The 11,892-nt window shown below is 42.0% G+C and overlaps 1 protein-coding gene across 1 annotated transcript in view; it reads left to right on the plus strand.

Moving 5' to 3' along the window:
• Positions 1-11,892, plus strand: part of NFATC3 (nuclear factor of activated T-cells, cytoplasmic, calcineurin-dependent 3) — a 77,397-nt gene that overhangs the window by 51,147 nt on the left and 14,358 nt on the right. Inside the window, exons 7-9 of the mRNA XM_015414696.1 lie at positions 2,578-2,633; positions 3,255-3,381; positions 4,725-5,783. Of these exons, the coding sequence (XP_015270182.1) occupies positions 2,578-2,633; positions 3,255-3,381; positions 4,725-5,783 (1,242 nt within the window). The remainder of the gene's footprint in view (positions 1-2,577; positions 2,634-3,254; positions 3,382-4,724; positions 5,784-11,892) is intronic.

Consider the following 11,892-nt stretch of genomic DNA (forward strand, 5'->3'; position numbering starts at 1 on the left):
AGCTTCGCCCTGCCGTTTGTATATAAAAAAAGAAAAGGGCCTTACTGTAGCGTTTCGGAGGTGTCCGGGACCTCCGGGAGGCTACTGTGCTCTTTAAACTTTAAAGGTAAGTCCTTACCTTTAAAGTTTAAATGTACAACAGGGTTTTTTGCGCATGTGCGAAGATCGCCATTCTATGGATGGCTGCCTATGCGCATGCGCAAACTAAGTAAAAAAACCCCCCGAAGACGAGTGTGGACGGGAGTATTGCGATGGCTTCCGCTGTGAGGGAGGTAAGTGTGATCGCGTTTCTGCTGGCATAAACTGCACCGGTTCCAACCGGTACAGTTTATGCCGGCAGAAATGCCCCGTCTGAACGCACCCAACATGTAATAACCCCCTAATGTATTCATAATACTGTAGTGGATGTTCTAAAAGCCTCAGCCCCAAATCCTCCTTTTAGCTAGGTATAAATCGTATTGAGCATTAATCTGTGGCATTCCCCAAAACATTCGTTCTTAAAGTTTTGGGAAAAAGAAGAGTTTTATTCTCTCCTTACTCCTCCATCTTGTATTTTAGTAATGAAGAGCTTGCATTTCCCCCCTCACTTTGGCTCCCATAGAGACAGACTTAATTAAAAGTCCCCCAAAACATTTTGGCAATTCTCCAAGATTAAAGCTGTTTGTGAATAACTTGAACCTAGATGCTATGCTAGGGTTGCCCACTCCAGGTTGGGAAACACCTGGAGATTTTGAGGGTGGAGCCTGAGGAGGACAGGATTTGGGAAAGGGAAGGGTTTCAGTGGGGTATAATTCCATAGAGTCCACCTTCCAAAGCAGCCATTTTCTCCAGGTGAACTGATCTTTGTTGCCTGGAGATCAGTTGTAATCCCAGGAGATCTCCAGCTACTGTCTGGAGGCTGACAACCCTACTAGATGCTGAGGAATGAAAAGCTATTGATGTTCACAGTGAGTGTATGTAGAGCTGCTCTTAGTAAAGAATCGGTATGATTCAAACACACTTAAAAGGAGCACACTGTCCCATAAAGCCATAGTATAGTTGCTACTATATTCTAGCTATTGTGTAATGCTTCATTGCAGTTAACACATTCCTCAAGCTGTTGGTGGCTTTACTACTAATATTATCACAGGATGGCAACCTTAATAATAAGTGTCTGATGGTAATTGTATGCTGATGAGAAAGGCATCAGCCCTTTGTTCTAAGGCAACAGCTACGGCAGTTCTGATTATAAACAAGTTCTGACAGTAAAACTAGGTAGAAAACAGAAAACTGGATAAACTCAGGTCTCTCCGATGCTGCTGCTTCTCTTGTTTTTTTTTTTTAAAAAAACGCATTTTTATTCTTGGTGCAGGATCTTTCCACAGCAAAGGCCTACTTCACTGCCCACTTTTCTGCACCTGATGAATTGGCTATTTTTGTCATGTGTGAAGCAGCTCTCGGGGGCCAATAACCAGATGCGATATCTGCCACAAATTGGGTCTGATTCCCGGAAACAACTCACAGATAGGCCATTGGGGAACTAAGGTTCCCAAGAGCTCCAGGCCTGATTTGGCTCAATAGTGTGATGTGTGGGAGGGCTTTAGTCTCCTCCCCACACAGCAATTTCCCAAGCTGAAACTACTGTGGAGGGGACGACAGCACATTTGCCCTGGCTGTGGAGCTGTGTGTTCACTGACTTCAGCAGATGCTGACTAGTGTGGCCCTCAGTCTCTGCACCTCCAGTTTGTGTCCTCTCATTGGTTCATTTATAGAACATAAAATCATAACCTAAGGAGAGCCGTGCTGGATGAGAACAGTGATCCATCCAGTACAACATCCTGTCTCACACGGTGACCAACCAGTTCCTCTGGAGGGCCAACAATAGGACATAAAGGCTGAGGCCTCCACTTTAAGCTGTCTCCTGGCACTAGGATCCAGATGTTTACTGCCTCTGAATATCAGTGGCTAGTAGCCAATGACAAACCAGTCCTCCATGAATCTGTTTAATCCCCTTTTAAGGCTATCTATGCTTGTGGTCATCACTACATCCTCTGGCAGCACATTCCACATTTTAATAACTCGTACAAAGAAGTATTTCTTTTGTTGTGTCCTGGATCTGTAGCCCAACAAACTTTATTGGATGCCCGCACGTTCTAGTATTTTGGGAGAGGAAGGAAAAGTTCTCTCTGTCTGCCCTCTCAATCCCGTGCATAATTTTGAAAATCTCTATCATGTTTCTCCTTAGTTGTCTCTTTTCTAAACTGAAAAGTCCCAGACTCTTCTGGGTCTTCTTTTATGCTATGTCAGAACAGCATCGTTCGGTGTGGCAACTGCTCTGCTCCCCTTCAAATTCCTTTTTGAAGCCTCTTTTACACAGTACTGCCCTTTCTGTGCTGTCAAGTCCTTTCTTCTCCCTTCACCTTTTGTTCCAGCTTTTCTCAGCACGGCTACTGAAGACTTTGTTCCGCTTAAAAAAACATCTTGCTCCCAGATGAAAACAGCTATTAAGAATTTTTGCAGTTTGCATATATTTATCCTTACCAGCTGGATGATTTTTTGAATAATTTGATACTTAAACTAAAACCTTTCTTTTGCCAGATGGACGGCCTCAGTGGGAGGTAGAAGGAAAAATAATTAGGGAAAGGAGTCAAGAGGTGAGATCTCTTTTAAACGGGGAGTCTATTTTGTCTTTATTTCAATATTTGTATGTTGTAACTATTAAGACAAATGTTTCATAGTATGGGTATCCATATCTTTCTGCTAGAAACCGGGAATCTCTCCTTAGAGAGGAGAGAAAGTCATAGTAGTTCATTGGTGTTGTTCTTTAACAGGTATGCAGATGTGTTTACAGAACTTAGGAGCTGGCTGTGAGGAGGGGAGATCCTGCTCCTGTTGGTGCCTTCTGCCCCCCTACCCAAGCCAACATCTTATAAACAGTGTTTAACTGAGAAATGTCAGAGCTCATAATGGATGTTGTGTAGAAAGTGACAAATGATAACTATAGAGGGCAAGTGACAAGAGACAGAGTTGGCTGGATTGGGGTGGCTACAGCAGTATGTATGTGGTCGGTGTGGTGGCCTTAGTGGGCTTGCTGTGGAAGGCCATTCAAGGGAAAAGGTGCCACCATTTAAGGCTCTACACTGTAGCTCTTACTTCAGGACGTGGCGCAAGCGCCTTGCCAGATGGCAGGATATCTGGTGGCTTCTGAGAAGAAACTGCTTTCTGAAGGTTTGCCCTTGACTTTGACATGCAAGTTATTCACTTTTTTCATTCAGGCTACAATTGTTGTTGAAGTTCCTCCGTACCACAACAAAGCAGTTTCGGCTGCTGTCCAGGTGCAGTTCTACGTTTGCAACGGCAAGAGGAAAAAAAGCCAGTCTCAGCGTTTTACTTACACTCCAAGTATGTGCAACTTCCTTTAAGTGTAGCGTACAACAAGATTTGGACATACTTGTTTTCTCTTAATTTACCCATTTAGCTGGATAATTGGCTGCAGTAAATTTCCTCAAAGCTTCAGTTCTTCAATTGGATCTTGTCCAAGTGGGCAAATTGGGGGAATTTATTTTGCCCATTTAGCTGGATAATTGGCTGCAGTAAAAACTGCTAATATGTCAAGCTGTACATGCTCATACCACCTGTGTTATGCCTGCTCATACCACCTGTGGTATGCCTGTCTAGGAGTATGATTCTAGTATATGGGTAAAATGAAGGCAGCTCCTTGAGTTTTGTCTAGTTTTCACGTTTGGGTCCAAACAGCTATAATCTGCAGACCAAGATCCCTTCACAGTAAATGCTAGATAAATTTATTGCAGTATGGTTGGGAAGAGGATTGCCTTGGCTACCTTTATGAGGGCAAGGCAAGGTATAACTATTTTAATAAAATGGAAACTTTAATAAAACGGAAAACAACTTTTGCAAAAAGATGAGAAGGTCACTGCTATATGCAATAGGTAGAAGTGCAATTAATTTTATTTTACTTTTCTAAATTATTTCCATACTGCCTCCATACATACCAGAGGTTCTTTTATAAGTGGCCTGTGGGGAACTTCTGTGATCATATATAAACAGTCTCTTATTTGTGACATACTTCTCATTCCCAGTATTTTTTTCCACAGTAGAGATATATGTTGTCTTGTTCATATGGACAGAGTGTTACTACTTGGAGTGGAAAAAAAAATCAAAATCTGTAAAGTAACAGTACATAGAGTTGTAAAAGAAATGCCATTTCAGTATGCACAGATACATATTTGAAAGCAAATGTTGTCTTCTTATCCTGACTGTTGCTACAGCATGTATAAATAATGCCAGGAAATAACTCTTTGTGGTTGATTAAGAGGGAAAGGTTCTCTAGCCAGATCTTTGTCCTGATGCTGTCTAAGAATCCCAGTCTGCCTATAAAATGGGAGGGGAGGAGGGAGACATCTATCTGTGTACTAGAGATGATGTACATTTTTCTTTTTATTTCATTCTCACATACTAAACCGAGATATAGCAAGTGATTATACACTTCCTTTGCATGCAGAAGATTGTAGGTTCATCTGCTTCCCTTTAAAACAGGACCATGAATAGGACAGCTGGGGAGAATATCTATATTGGTATTTTAATTAATGCTATTTATTTGTATTGAGAGTATTGGGCAAGATGTGCCATTGGGTCCAACTTGGGACAGTGCAGCTTCTTACAGGGTTAATGTGGTGAACACTGGTACTTGTGAATTTTAATTCACCAATTTCCTAACTTTACAGTTGTCCTGAAACAAGAGAACAGAGATGAAATGGATTTAGCTTCGGTTTCATCATTGTCCGTGACCCATTGTGCTGGTGTTAAAGGACTCCCTTCTCTTCAGACTCAGCTGTCTTCGCCAGATTCAGGGCTCTCCCATGAAGGTTTACTTTCTACATCACCTAGGAGCCTTGTATGCCCAGTTCAGCAAGCGTATACACCCATGGTGTCCTCCTCGGTATCCCAGCTGTCGCACATCCAAGGTAGAAACATTAACCCAGGTGAAGAGCATCCTGTTCTGTCTCCAGCTGTTGTCCACCAGTCTTTTCAGGTAACATCAGCACCTTCTGCGAGGCCTTCCTACCAGCCTATGCAATCGAATGTTATGTTTAACGGACAGTCTGGTCTTCCGATGAACTCTGCCTCTGCCAGCCAAGGATTTGATGCGATTTCATTTCAACAGGATGCAGCAGCTGTACCTCAGTTGATAAACCTTAGCTGCCAGCCTCTACCACCAATGCCGTATCCTTCAAATCTGGGTTCTGTGTCAACTTCAGCTGTAGTGGGAGGCCATCCTTCATCACACCCTGCTCCACAAAGACAGTCGTCGCCTCATCTTCAATCAATGGGGTACCACTGTCCAAATCCTCGGCAGAGTTCTGCCCCTTCTGCAATGACTCAGTCCCTCGGACACCCTTCCGCTCAGCTGCAGCAGGTGGCTTACCATTCTTCAAATCCAGGTAACACTTCCTCAACATCCCCCAAATCTTCTCATTCTATGGTTCATTCACCGCGATCTGGACCGTCTTCTCCACAACTACAGCCCATGCCTTACCAGACTTCTAGCTCAGGACCCGCCTCCTCAACCCCACCTCCAGCTACTGTTAGTCACTCTGGGCAACAGTCGCCTCAGGCACACAGTCCAGGTTTAGGAGCAATTGCTGCAGCTTCGTCCTTGATACATCATAATGTTTGTGATGCATCTCCATTTTCACCAGAGGAGGCTAACGTAAAGCCTGAACCTGAGGATAGAGAGCTGAATTTTCAGACAATAGGGCTGCAAGACATCACCTTAGATGATGGTGAGTATCTTTTTGTGTTTGGGGTCAGAGGTTGAATGTGTGCTGACTTTTGGATAAAGTGAATACAAGCAAGCCTATTCCTTGGTGTATGATACTTCAGATGTTTATGAACTTTCTTGTTTGCATTAGTGTTGGGGGGAGGGATGGAGGTACAGTTGGGAAAATACATATTTAGATGTTGTTGGCATGTTGAGTTGGGTCCAGCCAGTTTTCTTGCTATTGAAAAAGGAAGGAAGGACCTGGTTTGACCACCAGAAATGGCCATGGGACCTGCTTGGACCAAAGTCACGTGGGTTGGGGACACTAGTAAGGAGGGGAATTGGGCAAGATTGAGTAAAAGAGCTGGATGGATCCAGCCCTGTCTGTGGAAATCCCTGTATTCACATGTCTCTTGTGCAGAACATTATATGTGTGTATAAAGAGGTCATACCTCGGTAAGCTATTTAAGATAGTTTTAATTTGGTGTTTTGAACTTACAGGGAAAAGGCATAGGAAAAGACTTTTACTATAGTGGATTGTATGACTTGTTTTCAGATTATATTGAAATAGCTTAAAATTGCTTGGGGTGACTGAACTAGCTAAATGTTCTCTTCCTGAGGCACAAGTCATGGTAGCTGGACAAAGAGAATTACTTGGAGCTTTATTAATATTTGTTCATTTTATGCTTTACCCTTTCAGAGCTTCTAAGTATACAGAGCTTTGGTGTGATTTGCCTTATATACATGTTTTAAAAAGAACTAGATTTGAGTCCACCAGTACCTTAGAGACCAGCAACATTTTTGGGGTATAAACTTGTGAGACTGAAAGCTCCCTTCATGAGATACTAAGGGAGCTTTGACGCTAGAAAGCTTATACCCCTGAAATCTTGCTGATCTCGAAGGTGCTGCTGGGCTCTAATTTAGCTCTTCATGGCTACCCTCCTGAAATTACATTAAAAATAATTTTGGGTCTCTGACTAATATTCATGGTGAAAAACATGAAACAACACAAAATGTGTATTTCTAAAAATCTGCTTCACAAACTAGCAATATAACCTTATTTGATAAGGCTGATCACTGTGTCTGGTTGACTAGAATCATTCAGATCTTAAAACGTGTGTAGAGAACGATATGGCGTGAAGTCATATGACCTCTGCATTCTGCCATCACAAAACATCTCACTCATGTTTGCTGCTGCTTCCATAGTACTGTCCTGTCCTCTTTTATTATTCAGTTCTAGGGTTCAAAAAAAATCTTCTTGCTTATGAACTCTTGGAGTCTATGCAGGTAGGAGTTTAGGGTTCTCCTACTCCTTTCGCTCTGCTGTGATGAGTAACTCCTGGCTCTCTTTCAAGAGGACTTAGTGGGAGATCAGAATTGCTGTAGTGCTGAGGCAGAAATGGTGCAGAAGAAAATAATTCAACTATACCATTCTCAACAAATCCCAAATAACAAAGAAACTGGGATAGTGGATTGATTGTCTTGGGCTTCTTGGAGGTTGGGACAAGCAAAATATTGAGCTCCTTGAAGGACTCAAACCAATTGTATAAAGAATGGGAATATTCTCTTCTTGCTGATTTGTTGTTGTTGTTTTGGGGGAGTTTGATGCCGGTGCACTCTCTTCCCTGTCCTAATCTACATCTTTCCAGTAGCCAGATTGACAATAATCTCCAGTTCTCTATTTTAAATACAATGTGCCCCTGCTATGACAGAATGAAGGGAATAGGACCTTGGCAGCCACAGGATCAAAACAATTCACTGGTTGATTTTAACAGGTCGCTTGGCCTTGTCAGCCAAAAGCCATCTGTTTTCATAAAGCAACTCAGACTGTTTGCTATATGGCTGAGCACTATAAGACTGCCTAATTTTTAAATAAGAATGGGAAAAGCTGTGTTCTGCTCACACTTATGTCTGACACTCTTCGTACATTGCTTCAAAAAACCCCAAACTTGTAGAGAATCTAGAAGACCTTACTAGGCCATGAACCAAATCTTTTAGACTAGTTTTAATATGACATTTAGCAACAGAATGGCTAATGATGATAGATGATAAATAATGATAGGAAATCACTGGAGATTTTCTCCACTGAGTCTACTGGTTTCAATTATTCTAATCTAAATTGTGGAGTAGAATTAGGCTGGAGTAACTATAGAAGCTGGACCTGTTAGTACACTAATTATGGGAATAAACTGAAACAACTAAGCTATTCATACCATGTTCAAAATGAACTCCAATTTTTTGCACTGAATAAAAATCAAGGTTAGATTTTTGCCTTTAAATTATAAGGATAGTAATGGCCTTCCTTCCTCTACTTGGTATGAAAAAATCACAGTAAGTTATCAGTGGCATTCAGCTGTGGTGTCCACTCCTAGGCTACCCTTTGAAGAGGGGCTGTGTCTCAGTGTTAGAGCACCTACTTTTCATGCAGAAGTTCTCGAGTTCAGTCCCCAGCATCTCCTGTTGAAAGGACCAGGTAGCAAGTGATGGGAAAGACCTTGGCCTGAGCCCCTGTAGAGCCACTGGGAGTCAGAGTAGACAAGGCTGACCTTGGTAGACCAATGGTCTTATTAAGTATAAGGCAGCTTCATGTGTTCATGTAGTTAAAGCATAGATTCCAATGAAAAAATTAAAACCTGAATATATATGGAATTAAACATGTTTAATCTTTTATTTATGTGTCAAGATATTTTGAGATTATTTTTTTGTGAAAACTTTTTTTAGTGCTGTCTTTGTTAGCTAACACATGATGCTGCCTTATACAGAATTGGACCATTTGTCTATCAACAGCAGTGTTGTCTTCTCTCACTGGCAGTTGCTGGCCAGGGTCTCGAGTCAAGGACTTTCATATCAATCAATCCAATCACCTTTATTGGCATGTAACACTTACAGACTCCTATACAACAGCAACAGAAAATATTACTTGCAAAAAGAGCAGGTATGAGAAGGGTTACCATGTAAATGTACCAGCAAAGAAAACCAATTAATCAAATAAAGGGCCAATAGAAATGGCACCAGAAAGAAATTTTGCAACAGTTTCCATTATCTCAAAATTTGGATTATCAAGAAGAATAAATCTTTAAACCATCAGAATATTCTTCTAATTGAGTCAAAATAGAGTTTAAGAATTTCAGACGTAGCGCATGGTAGAAGGGACACTGAAACAAAACATGGGAGATCGTTTTGATGTGTTCGTTTGTACATGGACAGCATCTATCAGTGAAGAGCACACCTTGGAAATGGTCAGATAATAAGGCCGTAGGTAGTACATTAAATCTGGCCAAGGAAATGTCTCTACGAAGTTTGGGGATGCGACGTTGATAAAGATAAGAGGCAGTTTGGCCGACTTTAGGAGATATTCCAAAGTACAGAGGTGAACAGGTTTTGTTGGCGGCATTATATAATGAGTGTAGCTAAAAGCGAAGTATATTGGTTCTTATAACTGAGAAAGCCTCAGATTCAAAAGTAAGAAGTAAGGAATCTAAGGTAATATCCAGAGATTTCATTACCTGATCCTTTTAACACGAGATGCCAGGAATTGAACCTTGGACCTTAGGCATGCAAAGCAGATATTCTAGCGCTGACCTGTGGCTTTCTCCTCTACCAGTTTAAGAGGTGATGTTATCCTGAAGTTATGTTCAGAATTAGATTGATGGATCTTTTGCTGATCATCTTGGACTTCCTTTTCTGTTGCATAAAGCCGCTGATTAGAAAGCCAAGTAAAAGGGCTGTGCATTTGTTCTAGATTAAAGCCAGTCTCTCTTTCAAAACGGGTTCTCTGCAGAATAGGAGTGTGCAATGAAACTAGTTCATCAGCCCATACTGAAACCTTATTTAATTCAGTTCACTAGCAGTATTGTTTCTGTGCAGTGATCAAGAGCAGACTTTGGAAGCTAGCTGGCTAGTCCCCCTGAGGTTCATGTGCCAGTGGGCATAGTAGATACACCTCCAGTACAAGCAAGGTGAAGTGTAGTTAAGACTGGGGAGACCTGAGTTCAGATCGCCATTCAGCCAATGGAACTTATTGAATGACCTTAGGTCATGGTACGCTAAGAGTGTCAGCCTCATAGGGTTGTTTTGAGGGTTAAAAAGACAAGGGCTGAGCCATATAGGCAGTTGGTCAGCCTCCTGAATCTGTGTTGGCAGAGTTATCAAGGAGAGAGAGAGAAAGCTGCTTGAGTGTAACTGTTTTTGGAGGGTCCACTGTATATTTGCACGTGTTGGTCATTGTGTACAAACCACCATGGCAGTGATGGAGGACTTTTTTCTGATGGAAGCCACTGCCAGAGCATGTAGATTTACAGTGCCATTCTAAACAGAATTACAACTTTCTAAGTCCATTGACTTTCAATGGGCTTAGAAGTGTTCAGCTCTGCTTAGGATGGCACAGTTAGTTGCCTTAAAGCTAGACATTGCTGCCACCAAGCATCCTCCGGCATCAGTTTTTTTTCAGGAGCCCTGTGGAGGTAGGCAGAGAGAAGTAAGACTTGTCTAGTCATCATCTCCGACATTGGATGCTAGCAAAATGGAGCCTTGCTTCCTTCTAGACTCCAAAATAGCTAGAGTGAGACTTGAATACAAGCCTTCCCTCATTTACTGAGTAACACATGAACTAGGTGTGTGCAATTTATTTTAAATTGATTTTTGGACCCCCCCAAAATTCGGTATTTTTGAAAAATGTTGGATCCCAATGTTTGGAAATCCCAATTTTTGGGAGACCCAATAGACCCGAGAAGAAAAATACCTTGTTTAAAAAACAGCCAGCCCGATCCTGGGGCTGGTTTGGCTTGGCTTCTCCAACTATGTAGTTTAAACTGTGCAGCAAATGAAGATGGCCCCAGGATCTGCATGCCACGGGGAGATCTCTCCCCGCCACACACAGACCTGGCTGGGTGGCTTCTCCTGCAGTGCGGTTTAAACTGATAAGGTATTTTTGGGGTATATTTTTGGCTTGGGTAGACACGAGTGAACACCCCTAATATGAGCCACTTTTCTGGGGAAGCATTTCTTATATTGTCCTGCCAGTAGATGGATAGCTTGGCTTCTAGCTAGTCTTGGCTTTAATTAACGGCCCACATCTATCGCGTACATGCTGATCAATAAATTAAATGCTGTGCTCAGTTTGTACAACTTCTGTGTGTAACAGATCGGGTCTTACATGGAAGTAATATAGGGCAACATAAATCTTGTTTTAATTTCAGTTGTTTATTAGGAGCTCTCATACAGTTTACAGCGCTGCTTGTGAAGCGAGACTCCCCCCCTCCCCCCACCCCCAGCATGTGTAATACTTGTCTTCCTGGTGTTCTCTTGATCACAAAGCAGCAATTGCAGTTGGTTTCCCCACAGTACAAGTTAATTATATCCAGGCCTGCTGCTATACTGGAAGTTGACATGAATACCACTTGCTGGTCGTGTACAACAAAAGACAGTGCTAAATATATTGTACCTCCAAAGCTTGTATAGTTACAGGGAATTGTAACCTTACCACAGCCGTTAGTCTTTTGCACGCAGATACAGATAAATTGTGCAAGAAAAAGCACAGGCTACACTGTTAGCTTTGTTTTCCTTGAGACATAATTTAATCTTGAAAACGGTTGGGGAGAGGGGGTTGCATCTGTGAATCTGTTTACCAAAGTTGCATAGCTGATTTAAACTATAATACTCCTAATTTTGCAAATGGTACTTGTAGCCCAATTCTGGTCACAATGCAGAAGTTTGGCAGCTAACAAAAAGTATAATGAGTAAGAATTCAGATAAATACAGTGAGTCAGTAAAACAACTCAAAGCTAATCCTTGCAACAGCAAAAGCTAAATTAATTTAAGGTATACAATCAACAGCCAAAAAAGCCCACAGTGCCTCGCTAAGAATGCTTAGAGGATTGGAGTCTGAAATTTGGTTCAGTAGTACACGTTGTGCTTCTGTTAACGAGTGGAGAGAATGAACAAAATGCAGGTGGCGAGCCAAGTAACCTTAGCAGGTTCTCCCTCTGAGGCGGAGGACATCTTGGGTGATTCCCACCATCCTATCAGGGAGAGGCAGGAACAAATTTATTTCTTCCTCTTCCTGTGTGGATTGGGAATGCCCCCTCTTCAGTTAGGGATTCCCAGCAGCAGTACTGGAAAAAACACTCTTT

This window comes from Gekko japonicus, unplaced genomic scaffold (genome assembly GCF_001447785.1).
Source record: "Gekko japonicus isolate JY-2015 unplaced genomic scaffold, Gekko_japonicus_V1.1 scaffold1170, whole genome shotgun sequence".
Lineage (NCBI taxonomy): Eukaryota > Metazoa > Chordata > Lepidosauria > Squamata > Gekkonidae > Gekko > Gekko japonicus.